General features: G+C 45.4%; 4 protein-coding genes across 4 annotated transcripts; 2 read left to right on the top strand and 2 right to left on the bottom strand.

Moving 5' to 3' along the window:
• Positions 1-7724: 7724 nt before the first annotated feature.
• On the top strand, positions 7725-9263 carry PHALS_02521 (trimethyllysine dioxygenase; the record flags this gene model as incomplete). The annotated part of the gene is made up of 1 exon (XM_024720634.1): positions 7725-9263. The coding sequence occupies one exon, from the start codon at positions 7725-7727 to the stop codon at positions 9261-9263; it is 1539 nt and encodes a 512-aa protein (XP_024572791.1).
• Positions 9264-9373: 110 nt separating this feature from the next.
• On the bottom strand, positions 9374-12334 carry PHALS_02520 (tkl protein kinase; the record flags this gene model as incomplete). Its single annotated transcript, XM_024720623.1, has 5 exons — positions 9374-10935; positions 11022-11044; positions 11100-11153; positions 11232-11394; positions 11449-12334. 5 exons carry the CDS (start codon positions 12332-12334, stop codon positions 9374-9376), a joined length of 2688 nt encoding a protein of 895 aa, XP_024572790.1.
• A 915-nt stretch (positions 12335-13249) lies between these two features.
• On the top strand, positions 13250-15739 carry PHALS_02519 (rho gtpase-activating protein 24-like; the record flags this gene model as incomplete). Its single annotated transcript, XM_024720612.1, has 3 exons — positions 13250-15100; positions 15159-15415; positions 15487-15739. 3 exons carry the CDS (start codon positions 13250-13252, stop codon positions 15737-15739), a joined length of 2361 nt encoding a protein of 786 aa, XP_024572789.1.
• A 59-nt stretch (positions 15740-15798) lies between these two features.
• On the bottom strand, positions 15799-16221 carry PHALS_02518 (U1 snRNP component; the record flags this gene model as incomplete). The annotated part of the gene is made up of 1 exon (XM_024720601.1): positions 15799-16221. One exon carries the CDS (start codon positions 16219-16221, stop codon positions 15799-15801), a length of 423 nt encoding a protein of 140 aa, XP_024572788.1.
• Between the last annotated feature and the right edge of the window lie 4395 nt (positions 16222-20616).

Here is a 20616-nt window from a genome sequence, read left to right as displayed (position 1 = left end):
GAAATTCGTTTAATAATGTGTTGCTGTATGATAGTACCGATTGGATGGATACGCCACAAATTGTGTTCCCTCACGATGAGGATTTGAAATACCGTATCCTCTATGAGGCCCACGACACCCCACTAAGTGGTCAACATGGGTGCGGCGGTCTTTGTGGACCGTTTGAGCAAGATGGCTCATCTTGCCGCAGTGCCGAACACCATTGACGGTGTGGGTACCGCGATGCTGTTTGTCGATCGCGTCTTTTGACAACATGGACTCTCGAAGTCAATTGTCTGTGAAAGAGACCCACGCTTCACTGGGAAGTTTTGCTCTACACACGTTGACTTTGTCAACAGCGGACCATCCGCAGACCGATAGGCAGACATAGCGCGTGAATCGCGTCGTTGAATACGTTCTTCGCAGCGTCTGCGCTGAGATGCCGAAGCGCTGGAGTGCTAGGTTGCCACTCGTAGTGTTCGCTCTGAACAATGCAGTGCATTCATATATTGGCTAGACGTCGGTCTACGTGAACAGGCTTGTTAATCCTCGTATCCCGTTCACGCCGCCATCCCATAGCATAGCCCTTGGTGGGGGAATAGCCGAACGGCTTGCTGATGTCAGCCCTCTCACCGTGCGTGAAGAAGTCGAGACTTCCTGTCTACTAGATTGGGTACGTTTGCGATGCCATGGCTGAAAGCCAAGACATGCTGAAGGACAATGCAGACGGAAAAGGAAAAAACAATGTTGAAAACTTTAAGGTCGGAGATCTGGTTTATTAAATGCTGTCAACCTTCCTACACATGCAGTCTCTGCTGTTTTTAAGACGAAACACCGTCCACGGTTTACTGGAGCTTTCAAGGTCGCAGCCAAGCGAGGCCTTGCGTGTACGCTGAACCTTCCGAGATGGATGCACCCCCACCCAGTGTTTTATGTGGGCTTGCTTAAGCCGGATCGGGGTCCGGCGCAAGTGAACGCGGGAGCGTTGGTGTCGGGCTGGCGTCCAAAGGCGCTCGGCGCCCGGAAGTCGAACCAGCAACTGGTTTTGATCACGGAGTGCAACCACTTCTGTTTTCAACGGCGCGAGGCGCTCCACTGCCGCACGAGTGACGTGTTTGCCTGCTCGACTGCTAGGAGCCCTTTCAACACAGCACGATAATCCTCAGCGAGAGGCAGTCGATGCACAAAGTGTTCCAGTCTTCCGCACAGCGATAGGCGGTCTCAGAGAGATGCTCGGCAGAGTGCCGATGACGACGGAGTTTGTCCTCCAATGCTCTAAGAGAATCGCGAGTCACTGGACGGCGATCGACCAAGTCGTCATTGCCCTCCGCCGACTCTTTTAAATGAGAATGGTGGCGTTCACTACCACTAGGAACGTCTTGTGGGTAAACGTCGTCGACGGGGTTTAGTTCAGTATGTTGTGAAGTGGCGGGGACACCCAAACTCGTGAGAGTTTGAGGTGCCACTTCGGCAACACTGCCCAGGCGTCGCAAACGCTTATGATCAGAAGGATCATTATGCTTTGCGTCGTCTTGCGCATCGCGCTTTTCGGCAGTAGAACGGAAAGCCGATGGGCCCTGAGCTGAGCTCAAGATATGACCCTGCTCTGCTGTAGTCGTAGACTCACCCGTGTGAGAATCCACGGAGCTAACAGAAGCGTTATGAATTGTTTCATATGTCGCAAGGCGACAATACGCAGGAAGTCGGCATTGCGCCTTGGGTTTGGCAAACTCAAATCTAAGACGGCGCTCAACGCGCACGTCCAACTCCTTGTGGTTTCGCTGTAAGGTAGACAGCGAAAACAGTTTCCGGTGCTGCTGCACCCATCAATCAAAGAGCTCATCGTCATCTGCAGCGGTTTCGCCAGGGGCGAGCATTACATCAATGGTCCGCTTTGCGGGAAAAGGAGCACATTCTTTTTAGCTCAAAATCGAGCGCGGTACCGATTTATCGGGATCTCTTGTGGTTCCAAAAAGCGAGCTCGTTCTGCTTTCTGCTGATCAAGCTCAGCTTGTGTAGTAGCCTGAGGCCCGACTACGTAGACGCCTACCGATCGAGTGATCTCGTCATCCGCTTCAGTAGCGGGTTCCGCCAAGCGGAAGCCGTACTCCACACGAATGTCTAGAACAGACCGTGGATACGAGCGCAGGAGAGCGCTGCTCCTGCGCCTCGTCGAGGCGATTGTAATAATACCACTCCTCTCGAAAGCCTTTAAATTGGAGAGCGATCATGGTGTCCGCAAGGTTTGAGCTGGGCTCACGTCGCGCAGTTGGCGCACTTCATCTTCCTCGCCATCACATGCTGGAAAAACAGTGTCTGACTTATTGTTGACTTTCTCCAACTCATAGACGAGGAAAGACGTCGCCCAGGGCGGGCGCGGTGTGTTGCGCTCAGTCGCCGAGAGCTCGGGATGTGCTTCCTGTGAAGCCGCGAACGTACTATCCGGAGATGCACATTATAAAAGAAGGGATTTGCCCGCGGGCGCCCTCGCTACTAGCTAGGCTGGATGTTTTGCGTGTCGTAGACACAGTGCTCATAAAGCGGAGAAGCGTTAAAGTTGTTTTTAGGAAGTTGAAGGTGTCTCGGGACGCCAGTCTCGTATGAGGCGACCGTTAAATATGAATTGAGGATACTCATAGTTTTAATGGAGGAGAGTGTAGCGGGGGTTACACGTGCCATTGTAAGAAAGGGCGGGTCGCACGACCGTACATAGGTGTGTATTACACAGTTAGTGTAATAACACAGTGGTGTGGCTATACCGTAACAAGAAGTCAAGTCACCTCGTGGCAGAATTGCCAGTAGTAATGCATATTACTATATTAATCAGGTTCTGCTATATGAATTAGGTATTACTATATTGATTAAGAAAACCCTAGGGTTTTAGAGATTGGCGGCTCTGCCGCAACTAAAACAATTAAACAGTTTGATTTTAATCAGAAGTGTTCGTTTGCCTTAATTAAGGCTTGAGTACTTGGAGGTAGCGGAATGCGATCCGCTACACTTTACACGGTCGGTGACCTATACTTAGCTCTCTCTAAGCAAAGAGCTACGGCAGCCCCGCTGCACCAAAGGCTCCCAGATAGTTACAAATAAACCTTAAATTCGTGCACTTAGGTGTAACCTCAGCTTGAACGTACATAAAATTTTGGGTGCACAAAGCTTGACCTTCAACTTTCTTGGAAAGTATATTGTTGAAGAGACTGGTCAACGTCACGTGAGAATCACAAAAATGTCCAGCTTTTTACTGACGAACAAGCCTTTCTAAAAGAGCTCGGTTTGTTCACTGTAAGTGCGAGAGCACTTACTCAAGTCATCATGTCGGTATAACGATCTTAAACTGTTGGAAGTCGCTTGCCACGGCTATGCACTCAAATGCACACGACATCAAGAGCAAAAGGAACATGAGAAAGATGTCTTGCGATCGGTTTTTCATCTCACAGGTCTTCACTGCCTACAAGCATCACCTGCGCTTATAGTAGCAGCAATTGGGAAATCTGTACCCTCCATGACTGGTGTGTGTTGGGTACTCGAATATGGCAAACATGCTGATGGTTGTACGACTCAGCTTGCGATGTAAGAAAAAATGCCGTCTTACTCGTCTGAAACCAGTTTCAGCGTAGCATATGTCCACCTGCAGCATCGTCTCATGATAACTTTTAGGAACAAAGCATGACGCGGATGTCAAGTGAGCAACCATCACCTTCAGTTTCTGCTGTTGAACGCCGCGCTCGTCGTACATAAGACAGCGCCGAGCTAGGGTATTTCCAACCTTAAGATCGGTCTCTACCCACAAGTTGGTAGCGCGCTACGACGAGCAGCCCAATCGCTTGTCCAAGGGCGACAAAAGCTGAGGGGTCGCCAGGTCGTAAGCGGTAACAGCAAGGGTAATCATGTCGATGAGACACCTGAAGCTCCGACAAAATTGGGTATTACTCTTCCGCTTCACCAGAGACTAAAAACAACCCCGGGGTACTCGATAGCGTACCAGACCATCCACATAAAGCTGGCCCGCCCCTTGTTCATTGAATATTTCCGCCGATAGTCAACCCTGCCGTGGCTGACTTATATGAGCTTTATCGGCTGTGGCGACACCTCCAGTCGCTTCGAAAATCTTGAAATGCATCCACCAATGAGTCTTGGTGCGGATATACTTTGCTCTTTGCGACCGCACTGGGTAGCTTGAAGCATCTCCAGCGGCTCATAACAAAATTAATACCTTGATGCAGTGGATATTTAAGTTATATGAGATGGTAAAGGATCTGTTTCATATACATGAGAGCTCTTCACATCCGATTTGCTCGCATTCTCTGTGGGACGTTATAAAAGTAGAACTCGATCACTTTTTTGCAACGACCGTGAACGGTCCGACGTAGCGCGGTCGCAACACAGTCTTATAGACTGTAGATACTGCATGCGAAGGTAATTCTATTGCTTTCAATAAGCAATTTTGCTTCACAACATATTCGTAATGGCGATACTCGGTCTGATTCGAATAAAATTGCTTATCTTGCTACGAAGTAAAGCCAGGATGAAATCAGCAAGTCAATTTTGATCGACGGCTTCTCCCTCCCTAAGGTCTGAGCTACTTCGTGGTGGTGTCAAAGGCGCCCGACGGATCACCAAACGATTCATGTAAAATAGATAATGTTTGTAGAGGCATGCCTTGCTTTATTTAACGCATAAGAGCAACTTGCTCCAGCACCGCGGTCTCTCCGCATGTGCGTCTAGGGTTATTCTCGACAACAAAATTCAAGAGCTCTTTCTGATCATCTGTTTGCGAATGGTCAGCAGCTCATATAGCTAATCAGGTGCTGATCGCCTTGAGTAAGGTTACCAAAAGTCGCTGTGAAGCGCGACTCTTTATCTGACAAACTGGCTACCGGCTAGCAATGTTGTCGGAACACATCTTGAAGATATATATTAGCGATATCATTGCCAGTCACAAATTTGCCTGCACGAGCGAGATGATTCGTCATACTTAGACGGACCGCAAAGATCACCATACAAAATTCCCGACACGCCTTTTGGATGACCGAAAAAAGTAGCTCTCCTGATGGATAGCTAGCACTCTATCCATCCGACATCCTTCAAACTTGCGCACATGTGTGCTTAAGCCACTATTACTACTAACACATAGCTTTCACTGAACATTTGTCTTTCTTTTTTGAGGTGGCTACCAAAAGGTTATTATTTGCCTTGTTGTGTATTTCGTTTTGAGATTTTTTATATTGAGGTACCACAACACGCTGTGTGTCATGAAGACCAGTGCTGACACACAGCAAGACTTGAAGCATGGCATAGCAAGCAGGCGGTCAATCGCCGGCTTCAGTGAAGTGAAAGATGATTTTTCAACTCCCTTGCTTATCAAGAATTTCGGCAGCGATACACATGTTGCATCTCGTGTGTACGCTGTATACATCACTTCGTCAATTGATGACACCACCATTGAGAAATATAGTCGGGGCGACGTCAAAGCGAATCCGCCACCAAGTTGGACCAACCCGGCTCAGCTCGTTCCTTAAAGGTATACGTTGCAAAGAACGATAACATCTTGCTTATCGCTGGGAGAGGTGTGATAACGACGTCGCTTTGCGCAACGACGCATGTTCCATATAGATAACAAATGGATTACAATCAAGCAGGTGAACTTTCGCACTTCTTGGTATCTTTCAGCTAGCGAGACTTACAAGCTATCAAGCGGTCATGTCTATTGGTATGAGCAAGGAGCAAAGCGCAGCCTTATGCAAAAGCTGAAGCAACACAGATCATGTGTAATGGTCGTTCCAGGTTTAATTAAAGCCAAAATTGGATCACGACTGAGGTTTATTTTCATAGCCTAAAGGTCGCCTCTTCCGTCGCACGTCTACATCACTTGACAATCAGTTTACGGAGGTTGGTGAGGTTCGTGTCGTGTTAACATAACTTGCACAGGCAAGTAATTGACCGAGCAGAGCCACTTTTTCAAATCCTTTTAAGACAAAGGCACTCGCCAATTAGCAACGGTCTCAATGTATACAAGATCTTCCCACAGACAACGCATCCAAATTACGGCGCATACAAAAGTTCCATTTTTTTCCAAAAAGAAACTTTTGTATGCGTCGTAATCGTGGATGATTGCAATTTGCTTATTATAAGCACGCACGTCCGCCACTTATCATTAGCCTTTCTGATGCATGAAGTCAAAACCAAGAGTGTAAATTTTGCTCTCTCATTGAACATGCTTTGTATAGAATAATGCATCAGTCTATTCACACTGATATTTTGATTCGGATGATGAAGTTTGATGACACACTCCATATTCAGGTATCAGCAAGCGTGGTCGATCTTCCGTTTCCATGTCATGAATTCTTCAACAAAAGATAGAAATAATTCATGTGGTCGATCGTTTTCACTCGACGAGCTAAATGCTTCGCAAGTGTCCTTAAGGATAGATTTATTCGTATTTAAAAACGAGCCAAGCTCCTCTTCTGGTTGCAGCCGACCATTTCGGTGACGTAAACATCTTGTTATGTTGTTGCACATATCGAAAGCTCCTTGGGCTTTATTAGCGCTTCTGCCCGATGTAGTTAGGGGATACGTACAATCTTCGAGACGACCCTAGTCATTTCATACACTAGTAATAATTTGCCACTTGCTTATGGAGATTTACAGCTCCGCACGACTGACACACCACGACGTGAAAGGGATGCGTGGACCTCCTTAACTCCCGCCTATTCTCGCGAATGACAGTCGCCATCCAGCTCCACTGGCATAGAAGATTGCAACCTCCAGTTGCTCCCATTTTCTACTGACCCTAGCGTAGGTTACAAGAGATCACAGTGAAGCGCAGCTGACAGTCATCCTCAAACTCAACTGGCTCTGGCATGGAAGACTGCGACCTCCAGTCGCTTCGACTTTCCGCCGACCTTAGCACAAGATACAACATATATCGGTTATTTCAAATGAGATACACTGTGTGAGTCAAGACACACAGTCGCACATTTCGTTCGTAACAGAAACAAAATTTGGAGACTGGAGTATATAGTCGTCTCTTACCGTCTTATCCTGAGACCTCGGCAAATTGCTGCTTCTGCCTCCCGAGATCTGCTCGAGGCACTTAGCAATATCATTGCTATCAATTGAGCTATAACAGTTTTGTGCCGGAACCAGAACTGATTTTGCTGTCACTAAAGGTAAGTTCATGACTCTTTAATCATCCGTGAGCTCGAATGTGTTTTGCACTTAGCTTTTTTTGACGTCCACTAGATCTATAGCTCGTGGCGTTCCAGCCACGACATGCCTAAAATGAGATCGTTTATCGAATCTAGGCAAGGCTAGTGACTGAGCAGTTTCATACGCCGTCTTTATAATAGGTTGTACGCGTGAAAGACGTTGAAATTACAATATAGGATGGGTGGCTTACTATGGATGGTTAGCCATGAGAGATGGCAAAACAAAACAAAAATGATGGTGTCTGACTGTAGCGCCAATTAGCGCAGCCTTCTGCGTTTTCACTGCAAAGTAGTTCAGTCGTCTAGCCATTTACATCGTTAAAGTTTTATTCACCTATAGCTGATACATACATAATTCATATTAAGTTGGGCTGAATGCCATCACACGCTGCAACAAACGCTTAAACCTATTTTTCGATACCATTAAGAATTATAAAATAGTGCAATAGTGCCGGATATTCTCGTCAAAGTGCTCAAACATATCTACAAAATCTGCTCCATTCTTGCTTCTATTCTAATTTTTGGTTTCACAAAATGTTGATGCAGGCGGTCACGCTTCTTTTTTTCACCGTCGCTATAGTAATCGGTGGACGCTGCCGGCGATCAGAGCCTATTTTCAAATTGTTAACGTCACGAGTTAATGGCTACGGGAAGGGGTCCACTCAATTACCGAAAGGCTCAAATAAACGGAACTTGTCAGCGGTTGCACTTTTATTTTCGCCTTCATTGCCGAGAAAGCAAAAGCAATCCCTTGTGCATCTACAAATGCGCTCATACGTGTTCCACCAATTACGCAATCTGAAGCCAAGTAATGTCGCTATTTCCAGCTCTCTACACCATCGAGGAGCTCGCGCGTTCGCGTCAGCACTAGCCGACAAGCTTCTTGTAGGCGAGCGTATTACTAATGTTATGGAGCTTGCCAATGAGCGAGCTGTTCGCATCACATTCGAAGACGGTGCCACTGCCAAATTCCACAAGCTTTGGTTGCGTGACCACTGCCGCTGTGAGCACTGTATGCACCCAGAGACGCAGCAGCGCCAGCTGGACACAGCGTCAATCCCAATTAACATGCCACTACGACGGCTTCGATTGATTGAAGCCGGTAGTGCCGTGGCAATTGACTGGAATTCCCTCGTGTGCGGTTCTCCATGCACCGTTAGTAAGTTTGACGCGCAGTGGCTGCGAGACCACGCGTACTCGCTGGAAGGGGGTAACGCAGAGGATGAGACAGCAGCACCTTACTCGAAATCATATCGATTACCACGCCTGACAACCAAGGAGCTGTGGGCCGGAACGAATTTCAAGCTGCCCACACACGAATATGATGACTGTGTTTGTAATATTGAGCCACTCATGAGTGACGTGTACAAGTACGGTTTAGTATGTGTATCAGGCACGCCAAGCACGATGGAAGCTACTGAGCAATTTTCAAAGAAGATTGGCTTCGCATTGCGCACAATCTACGGCACCATGTGGACGACAAACCCGATTGACGATGCCGAAGATTACAACGATACTGCGGCTACGAACCTTGAGTTACTGCACCACACCGATGGCACTTACATGAGCGATCCGCCTGGACTGCAAATCTTTAATTGTGCATCCCAGGCTGGTGATGGTGGTGAAAGTCGTTATATCGACTCGTTTCACGTGGTGGAAACGCTTAGGAAGGAGAACTACGAGGCATTTTGTGTTTTGAGCAAGACATTACTTCCGTATTTTACGGTGGACAAAGATGCGCACTTGGCTACCATGGAGCCGCTTATTAGATTAGACTACGCGGGTAATATCGTTCAGTTTCGTCACAATGATTACGATCGTGCCCCGCTGACGCACTTGACCTTTGAGCAAGTAGAAGAATTTTATCAGTCCCATCGCAAGCTGCTTGAAATATTGCGTCGACCAGAGATGGAGTTTTGCCTGAAATTGAAGGTGGGCGATATGATGATCGTGGACAATCAGCGTGTGATGCATGGTCGTCATGCCTTTGAGGGCGGAGATCGCGCGCTTATTGGGTGCTACATTGGACGTACGGAATATGAAAGCCGTTTGCGTGTGCTAGGCATTATTTGACCAGAGGGTAGATCGTGATACCATGAATCGAAACACGCGCTAAAAATGCGTACTTTAAAGTTTGTCCATGATATGTTACACTATTACTGATCTATTAAATGTTGCTAATATCAATCAGCACTAGAATTCCTATTCAGATTATTATTCTCCATGCAAGAGTCGCCAAAATTGCTCATACCAAGTGTTGGTGGTGCAACTGCTGCGTTGTCTCCGCCGCGAGTACACCGACGACGCTCTTCTGTTAGCTCACTTTCTAACAGCTGGACAATATCATCAAAAGTCGGACGTCGCAAAGGATTGTCATGCCAGCAGCGCTCCATAATTTTAGCAAATAATCGAGGACAGTCGGGAGGAATTGGTGGACGCACACCACTTAATACGGCCTCTGCCACAGCCAAAACGCTTCCCGGAATATCCGCATATGGCACACCACACGTGTACAGCTGCCAGCAGATAATGCCAAAGCTGTAAACATCAATCTTGATCGAGTATTCCGACTTGGCCTCATCTTTTAGCACTTCCGGCGCTGCCCAGCAAGCACTCCCAATATTAGTTGTCATTTGTACAGTTATGTCAGCCGACGAAAAAAATATTGATTCCGGATCCACGACTTCTCGCGTTCGTAGCAACCGCGATTCACCAAAATCTGCAATTTTCAGCATCTCTTGCTCCGAATCAAAGATGCAGTTCAGTGGCTTTAGATCACGGTGAACAATTGGCACAGTCAGACCGTGCAAGAAGCGCATGCCAATTGCGATCATCTGTGCATAGCGCAATCCTCGCTCGTACGTAAACGGTGTGCTTCGGTTCAAATCGATTAGTTGCTGAAGCGTACCACCTCCAAGATACTCGTACACAATATAGAGGTTAATTCCATTTGTAAAACACCCGTACGTCATCATAATGCAAGGATGGACCAGCTTTGACGACAAGTAAGCTTCCTCCTTCACATGTTCCAAATATTCAATTTGCGCATGCTTGAAAGTTTTGACAGCCACTTCGATCGATTGTGATGCCAAATAATCCCCATGTCCTCCTTGTCGCCAACTTGCCTTCAGTACAATGGCAAAAGTTCCTTCACCAATAATGTTAGCAGGATCATCAAACTCGATACTGCTTGGATCGATGGATTTGAGCGGCAACCCAAAGTCAAACGCTTTTCTGCAACGGTGGAAGTTCATGAAAGTGAAAACAGCCATGCACACTCCTACCACATCGAAAATGTACTGCATCATAAATAATGCAGCAGGCGGAACGCTCCACGAAGTCGACGTTTGTAGCGCTGTGAGGACAATAAGATTTCCATAACATACGACAAAAACGATCAAGTACGATTGCACCACCTTGTCCAGTCGCCCGATAGCTGATGTCGGATATGATTTACCGATGATTACTTTTAAGCGCACGTAAAATATAAAGACGAAGGCAAACGCCAGTAGCGGAAAATACACGTACAATATCTGACGGCATTTTGAGTTAAGACAAGGTGAAATCGATTCCTCGTCCAAAATCTTTTCTTCGCCCGCAAATACTAAGCTTGACGAATTATGACGATCTTTGAATCGGGTACCAACTAGCGCTAATAAAATCGAAATGGCAAAGGAGAGCAGCAGCACATTTATTGTGCACCGGCGGTGGCGGGACTTAACACTGTGCGAATCCATAATAACGTCTACATATGACACCACCGATCGGTACATATAATAAGCCGTGGTGCACGCGAACGAGATCAATGCAAATGTGAAGAAACACTCAAACATGCAGAGAAAGACGTATGCCATCTTCGGCAAGGAAGAAGCCTCGAGCATTACTCGTAGCAAAGATGTGGTCCAATACCCACATTGCAAACAGCTCAGCTCCATTACAAAGGGAAGTGAGTATGTCCGAAAGCTACGAAATGTCATATGCATAATTACCACGACGAGAGACATCCACAGTGATAAAATCATTAGAACACAGTGGACGTACGTGTATGAAGATGAGTCAAGTATCAAATCTGCCTCGGATCCCATGCTACCAGAAGAACCTTCTAAGCTGTTGCCACTCCCGCTGCTACTTATTAATACTTTTGCATTATTGTTGCTTTTGATCAACTTGTCCTGAGTTTTGACACCAACTTTAGCAATCCATACTGAGACCACAATGAATGCAATCAATATGACTCCAATACAGAAAATGAACATGCCTATCTTCTTGCGTGCTTTAGTTCGTTGGCGATTCTTCTCCAACGACCGAGCGTGCATAGCTTCAGCCTTCATGTGTCGCTGCAGCCTCTTGTTTATATCGTCATGAATCAGAGGGGACGCAAACAGCCTATCATCCAGAAGATCGTCATACAATTCACTACTAGAATTGCTGCTGATGCCAGTTGCGCCTGCTGCACGAGTTTCTCGAGTCGTGAATTTCACATCTAAATGATGTTCTTCCTGTGGGGCGCAATCATTGGGTGTAAATTGTGCCATGTATGCGGGAGAGTCTACGTTTTTGACATTCTTTTTTATCACTTTCGTGGTACTCGCTCTGTTTGTTGTTGCCGTAGTAGAATTTGTCGTAGTAGCACTCTCTGTCATTATCATAGGTACCTCTCGTTGTCTTTTGGAGTTTTGTTCGCTACTCATCGTACTACTGCTGCTACTGCTGCTACTGCTGCTACTGCTGCTACTGCTGCTACTGCTGTTGCTATCGTCCACAAAAAAATTGGTCGAGATTCTGTCTTTAGAGCTCATGGATGACATAAAGGAATCGAGCATGTTCCTCACATATACTTCTTGGTCAGAAATGCATCCATCCACTCGGCCTTCCTTCCGTTGTCTTTTACTTGTCATGACTGTAATGCGTTTCCACCAATTAATTTTTCGACTTGATTTCTTGACGTTTTCAGCATCGTAGCGTTTCAGTTCATTGGTAGTGTTTGCATCACTATCGACTGACGTGTTCAATGGTGCACGCAGCTCTGGCACTACGGACGAGATAGATGAGCCTGTGGTAAAATCACTTTTACGCGAGTTTAGCGGAAGCAAAATCGATGGAGGACGCGAATTTTCATGCGGTGGATCATTGGTGGATGACATAAGGCATGAGACGTGCAGTGAGCACTCGAGGCCGAAAGCGGCCGTCGGGCTGGTGAACGTTTCTTTTTTGAACGATGAAGAGCGGAATGACTGATGAATTTGACTACCTTAGTCGATAGAGTATTTTTTATCCAATCTAAAATCGAATGGCATCTTGTACCGAAACACATTTTGTTTGAGCAATCTCAAAATAACCATTTGGGATATTTTCAAATACTTTGTTTAAGAATGGAATGTAATGTTAGTACATGTGTTTTCCTACGAAGACTCGACCAGTTTTACACATGTGACCAAGATGCAGTTGTGCGATACCTGATATACCTTGCTTCCTTGAACAACTGGGATTTTGTACATAAAGAAAAATGCTTACTTTTTATAGCGTTTTTCTACCGTTACTACTATTAGTTTTCGACGTGGTTTTATTACTCTATTTTGTACAAAAAAAACTTACCTATAAATAAAATGCCAAATTAAGTTCATGTCTTTTAAGAATGACACAGACAAATAGCTTTAAATGCAGTGTGTACTTAAAGCAAAATTTTTAGCTCAAAAATTAAATAGGCAGATTGCCAAATTTTCCAAAATGACCGTATAGGTCTGTCAAACCAAACCTTTGTGCAGACGATGTCGTCGAGATATCGATAAAGCATTGTTCGCGTCATTTGTGCAGTTAGGGTTTACACACAGCCCAGCACTCTATGCCATCTTAGTCGCCTATTTCAATTAATTTGTGTAGTCAAACGGTTTACGTATAAATAATAAAAATTATTTATTGCAAATTCGATCTTCTTGGTGGAGAACGACACTTTCGCAAACTTGAACTACTTCAAGTTATGTGGTTTTCGTGGTGATTTTGTACATAAAACCCCCTCTCAAAGATGTTTCCTTTGATCGATCCTTTAGCTTCAATAACAAATGACGACTGTGTTCGGCTCGCGGATCCGTCAAGGTAACGGTGTTACTGTTGCTAAAGATGGGAATGATGATCGCGTAGGTGAAATGCTTAGTGACAGCTCGGACGACGGCTCACCTTTGGGAGGAAACATTCGACGCAACATAGGAAAGAAGTTGACAACAACACGGTCGAACGATAGCGACGTCAGTTCCTTGCGATCTTCGAGTGCATCGGAAGGAGGGAAAACAGAAAATGTTGCAGGTAATTGGCGAAGCTCGAACAGTGAACGTCGTGATGTAGCGAAGCGTGAGGATGCGGTGATGAATGCAAAGACCAAGATAGAGCCGCTGAAAGGACTGCATGTGTTAAAGAAGACTTCTGGAACATTGGCTAGAAGCCGAAATCTTCGCAATTCGTCGTCAACAAAGAAAAGCACAGGAAGAAAATGGTACAGCGACTCAGATGAAGAGGAGGAGGAAAGTAAGAAAAATCATTTGAAAATTGAGAGCACAGAAGAGGATTCGGATCTGGACGCGTATATTGCTGGGTCAGTGGTACATCCACATCAAAATAAAAAGGAAAAATCTCGGTTAAGATCCAAGTTGCAAGTCCCCCAAAAACTTAATCGACTGAAAATTCGCAAAGAGAGAGAGAGTGATTGGGATTCTGACATCAGTAAAGAAGCAGGTGAAGCTTCTGCTACAGGAAATGGAGCAAAGAATACAAACATGTTAAAACTGATTACAAAGACAAAGGTAATGTCGCCATTTGGTTGGAAAGAGAAAAAAAATATGACGAAAGACTTAGGTCCATCGGCCACTAATAGTCCGGCTGAAGCGAAAACTAAGAGCAAAAGAGACGCACCTTTAACTACAGAGCACTCGACATCGAAACCTTCCGTTACAATCAGTACGAGGGGAGGACGACCCACAGAGGTGCAGACGGGAGGTGCGGGGAGTTCACCCGCAGTCATTATAAATCGACGCACAGATCGCTTGAAGCACTCCGCTAGTGGCTCCGAATATGGCGGTTCTCCCCGAGTTACTGCCAACAGCGCTGAGGAAGTTGTGAGCCCTGGTTTGCGCAAAGTACCTGGGGCGTTTCCGGGAAGGCCTGGCAGTGGGGTATTGCTGGAAGGATGGCTGCGACAGAAACAACGACGTGGTATTAAGGGGCTTAAGAAATGGAATTCGCGCTATTTTGTGCTCTATGCAAAGCTAAATGAGGTGCGGTATTATGCTGATGTCGTTCAATCTGCTTGGGGTCCAATTCCACTTGGTGAGATCGGATCAATTTCGTTGCGGCTTATCCAACGTATTGGTAAACTAAGCCACCCAAAGTACAAAGGATGTCGCTTTGACATCACATGCCGCAATACCTGGGGGACACATTATGCCGATGACTATGTATCCTCCGACGAAGAAAACGCTAACGCTAGCAACCAAGCTGCTCCGAACTCAAATTCTGAAAAACCAACTTCGACATCTACCAAGCAAGAAAAGAGTGGCACTCCAAAGTCATCGCGTGTGTACAGTCTCGTATCTGACTCACCTCAAGTCACGGTGATGTGGGTTAATATGTTGGATTCGCTACTCATACGAAGTGCCAATAGTCCACGTCCAGACATAGACTCACCTGCTGAAAATACTAGCGTTATATCCGCAACAAGTGCAAGCGGTAGAGCAAGAAGGTCTCGAACCGTTGCACGGCAGCAATCTTCTACTTTAGAAACGGAGTTATCGGTGCTCTTACGCCCTGAGGAGCTGGTACCAAAGGCAACTATCTACGCCATTAATTTTATCTATGACTCGACTCCTGGCATTGAGACTGAACGTTTTTACGAAGTGAAACCAAATACTGCAAAGCTGAAGGTGAAGCGTAAAATCCGTGTTTTATCTTTTTTTTCAGTTTGTTCATCCGTTTGTTTAGGCTGCTCTCGATTTCTTAAATGAATTTTCCAGCGAGTCTGTGACACGAAAACCGACTAAGGATGAGCTGGAAGAGCTGCTGGATGCTACAACTGCCGGTGCTATTGTACGGCTATGGTTAAAGCAGCAAGAGCAGCCTCTAATTCCTTATACCATGTTCGACGAATTCGTAACACTTGCACGTGAGGCACAATATGCCCCTTTTGACTCACAACGGAATCTCCAAACACTAATTGAAGCTCTGCCCAAGAAAAACCTGTAAGTTTTGCATCGAATGAGTTTACCTTCAAAACCACTGATGGATTATTCATATTTCACTTACGCTGCAGTACCATGCTAGCTTGCCTGCTTTTCCACCTCAACGACGTCAATGTCTACTCATCTAAGAACGGAATGGACGCAGCAAGACTCGCGCACCACTTTACCGAGTTTATCCTACGTCCGCAGGAAAATACACCAGTGGCTGACAGCTCCACGGATGACGCTAGAATGATCTGTCGTTTGGTCGAAGAAATGATCACCAATGTCGACACTTTGATCGACGAAAAGGAAGCGCAGCTTCTCGAAGACAACCGATTGTAATAGAAAGACGGATATTTGATGCTGCGTTTGAAGCAACAAATGGCTTTCCTCATTACACCTTAACTCTGCACTTTCATATAAACTATGTGCTTGCCCGGTACAAGGGCCATGCCGAGTGCGCGACTATTGGGTGGCACCATGTCGCCAGCAAAACGCGCGTCTTCCTCCGCATCACGCACTATAGTCTTTTCCTTGCTGTTCTTCCCGACTCCCGTATACGTTGGTGCAAACTCGCGTGCGTCTCTAAGAATCACGTTCTGATGCTTGTCGAAACAGTGAAAGCGGCCAATGATAACCCTACCGTCCGAGATGCGCAGCCGCACAAGCGAACCCAACAGTTTCATCAGCTCCAACGTCGCTTCACCAATTAATGCAGGGGAATTCGCACTCTGTTTTTGCTCCACATCCCCATTAATGTCGACACTTAAGGTAACTTGGGCTTGTCCATTGAGCGACAGCACAGCAGTCGTCTTGATTTCCATCCAAGAAGCAGTTTTTGAGGTCAATTTTGTAAAGCAGTATTAGAATGTGTTGAGATTTTTATCTATGTATTAGCAAAAACAATAGTAACTTAGAATTTCGCTATGAAACACAACAAATAAACGCAAGTAAGGGGCTAAACCAAATTATCACTGCCTTGCTGCATTCGTGTCCTTTAGACGTACGCATCACCAACAAAGCAATCTACATCAAATGAAATGATGTTCGTTAGCAATAGATCTTTAGTCTGTTAGAGTGGCCTCGCAGCTATCAAAAATGCAGTGATATATGGTGGTGATGTATAGCAACAACAGGCTAAACGAAATTTTCACTCCATTTTTAAAAAACGAATTGCGCTCGTTTTTATCGGCCGAGCCAATTCCGGAAATCCCTTTGGAATAGAGGCACTGGCCTATACACTGTGCCCCCGACCTTTGCCGGATCTACATGACAACCATAACTGAGAGCGCACCAGCGGACACAGAGTCCATGGCGCTGTTCACTACAGTCCCTCAAACACAACACAAAAACTTGTGCAACGAATGAGCGCTTCTGACGTGAAGAGAAAAGGACAGTCCCGACTTGGAGGGCAACAGAACAACTTAGGCCTCGAAGGCAGATTTGCAACTAAAATAATGGCTCCCAGAGTGACATGCAAAACACCCCAAGGGCTTCCAGGGGTTTAGCAAATAACACCTTACTTTCCTATTAATCTAATTTATACAGTCAAAAAAACACTAATTTTGAGCCTCAGCAAAATCATTTTGGGTGTACGGAGTTCAAAACTCGAATAGCTTCAACTTGAACCTCCGTGGAAAATACCAGCATAAGTGATTGGCTTACGCCAGTCACTTCGAAAGACAAAGACACGTCGGCATCGTCACCAGTGTAGGTTCTTTAGCACACAGAATGTCAATGACTACATAGAAGATGTCACATGTGTATATGGGACACCATACTGTAATTCCTTTGTTATAAAATATCGCAATGCACGCAGAACATTTAGACGTGCCTTCATATAATGGCTGTGTTTAACCCATTACAGGAAGTCTCACATTTCAAAGCTGGGTCGCATTGCTTACGGTTCCACGAGGTACAACAAAATCCATCTGAAAGAGTAGGCCACCCTGCACCATCTGAGATGTGACGTTCCCTCGCCGGAGTTCGTCATCCGCCCTTGCATTAAGGACCAATTCTTTTATCCTTTTAGCCGACAGCAAAATGCAATGCGCACATGTTTTGTTCTACAGCAGATAAAACATCCCTCGTAAGTACCGGGAAGCTTCGACATTTTGCGCCTCCTACTCAGCATGAGTCAGGTCCATTATCACTTCGGGAGGGTTCGGAGAGATTACATTCCTCTAGCCTTCGCGGCATGGCGATTTTATTCCGCACTGAATGCGACGCACATCGCATTTTTTTTAAAAATAGAATGAACGCGAAAATGTCTAAGTGCGGGTCACACGCGCTCGGAGAGCGTCTATGAAGATGGTAACCGTCAGTGCCTCTGACAGAGAGTCCAACGCATTTGCGGCGATAAGGGTTCTAGGTTCTCGGGCATAGTTTACCACTTGACCGATAGACAAGAACTCCGAGCACATTCAATACGTCTGACCAGGCGGTGCGAACACGCTCGCGATTTGTTGCTTGATGTTATACAACCTTTGAAACGCCTCTTTTACCGAAGTAGTACACGTTCGTGTCAATCATCGCTCACGACCTCTTCGCTTAAAAATCGCAAGCGTGACGCGCTTTAGTTTCATTTGAAGCAAGGTCAAATCTATGGACAGATCAGCTTCTCTTATCCAGAGGAAAAGATCGTCCGACCCGGCGGTCAAAGGCTCGGACTCTTAACATCAGCTGTCCTACGGTGGCAACAATGTGTTCTTCCATCGGGCACTGGATGGGGCGGTCCTGTACGCGCCTTATCACCGCATTCTTAAAACTGATGAGCGCCTCCAACTGAGCGTTAACCGCATTAAGCCCTTCGACCACATATGTTCTGTTCCTGCCGGACCTAAGGTAAACAAAAGCTAGTTAAGCTAGTCTGTTCGTTTCGGACAGTTATTTTATGCTTCATCCTCGCGGGGATACGATTTTTTCACGACTTGATCGTGGGATTGACTTCAAGTGTAATATGTACAACGGAACCGAGAGCCCCTTAGTTAAGTAACTTGTTTGTTCTGCTATTGCAAGAGTACATAAATATTTTATAACTAGACTAATACGAAAAAATATTTCTTAATGAAATGTAAACTTTATTTATTTTGTTGCCCACGTTTACCTTGGATCCCTTCTTTTTGGAGTTTCTCCATGCTCATAATACTAATATTCCATTTCTTTTGAGTAACTACAAAAATGTCGATCGCAATTTGACATATATTTCAATCGTACGGTATGGTAGATAATGCAATGGTATTATGTCCGAAACACAAAATTAGAGCAATTTTCATGTTACGTTTGGCTAGTGCTCTTCGTAAGTCCTGCAGCAAAGTGTTATGACTTCATCGATCTTTGCGGGAAGGGCAGAAGTCAAGACCCAAGCGAGCTTTTTTGGGACGGTGCTGCATGGCCGTATAGTCTTTGGTGAAGGTGCATATTATGAGCCAAAGATCCGTGAGGTACTGTGGCCATTCTCATCAGAATATCCCTCGCCGTCCTCTTGTAACGGGGTTTCACGTGCCCTGGTATGAAGAGTGTGGTTCATGTGACCATACAATGTGTGGCTAAACAACAAGTCGGAACGTGGCTGGAACAGCCAATAGTTATACAGTTTATTAGGTTTTACTATATAGATAGCCTATAGTTTGAGATATAGGCGGGTTTGCCGCGAATAAACCCGAGGAATACAGCTTACATTTTAAACGGAAGATTTAATTAGCCTTGGCTTGAGGTTGTAGTTGCTCTTGGAGTAAGCGGATTGCGATCCGCTACTCTCGTACTGCCTCTAAGTATAGAACGAAGGTTAACGACCTAAGCGTCGCTTCCTTTAAGCGAAAAAACTACGGCAGCCCCGCTGCAGTTCTTCTTTCCTTGTAACTCATCGAGCAATGTGCTTGATGGATGAAAAAGGCTCGAAATCCTGTGCACGAGTGGGAGGCGAAATCTTGTGGGTGCTTGTAGAGCATTGACTGAGAGTGCGCCGTCTCAGGAATGCATCGACCCTAGTGGAACTCTTTTTTTATGTCGGAGGGCATAATGCGGTACGCACCCCATGATGGTGAATGCGCATGCACGTTACACTAGTGACCCTTGGATTGGATGCAAAGCTTACAGGAATCATAGTGAAGCTCCGTGATATAGTATCGTAATTATAGCTCTGTACGTTTGAAAGTGATTGTACCCTACAGCGGGGCTGCCGTAGCTCTTTCACTTAGAGAAAGCTAAGCCAAGGTCGGTGACCTTCGTTCTATACTTAGAAGCAATACGAGTGTAGCGAATCGCAATCCGCTTACTCCAAGAGTAACTATAACCTTAACCTAAGGCTAATTAACTCTTCCGCTTATAATCTAAACTGTATCTCTGGGTTTTATTTGCAGCACAACCACCTGTATCTAAATATATGTATTTTTCAATTGATATATTAAATAAAGAACTACTGGTAGTCCAGCCATGTTGCTGACTTCTTGTTAAGTTGTAGACACACTATTGTGTGATTACACCGTCTTGTGAAAGTTCACCCCTTCATACCTGGGTACGTGTAACCCCGTTACATGTAACCCCGAAGAAAGAGGTGGGATACTAACCACTAATTATCTTACAGCATTTTACCACCACCACACAACGCATCTTGCTCAAATTGCTGCATGTATTGTGCTCATTAGGCAATCGAACGATTTGTAATTTACTTATATTTACATATTGTATGTGGTAAAGTAACTAATGTTGACATGCATATGTCCAAATTAGTTTGCTCTTTGATTGATAATAGTCCAGGCGAAAGTATTGTGAGCAACGTAGATTGGGTTCAGCAACATTATATGAAATTAATGCTTCAAAGCGCGACTGACAATGTCCTGGTAAATGCATTTAATCTCGGAATGCTGTACAACGATGTCGTGCGTGATCTGAGTAGAAGGTTGCTCCATCAAAGAAGATATGCTGTTATAGTGTACGTCTGTATTGCATACTAGAATAACATTGCTGACAAGAGGGTAAGGCGATCTGTGATTATTCGAGATCATTGCGCGGTGAAAAGAGTCGCATGTGGAAACTCTGCTTATTTTTGTCGAACGCACGGCTTGACTTCTTGAACTGGCAACTCCACACCAAAGCGACGTTTGGAGCAAATTCAGCTAAACACACTACGCGCTCCTAACTCACTTGAGTACTACAACATTCGACGATAACGGACAATATACTCACTGTTGACGTCACTTGAAAATCCAGAGATTCTA

This window comes from Plasmopara halstedii (genome assembly GCF_900000015.1).
Source record: "Plasmopara halstedii genome assembly, contig: Scaffold_202, whole genome shotgun sequence".
Taxonomy (NCBI): domain Eukaryota; phylum Oomycota; class Peronosporomycetes; order Peronosporales; family Peronosporaceae; genus Plasmopara; species Plasmopara halstedii.
This window is presented reverse-complemented; position numbering and strand designations above follow the sequence as displayed.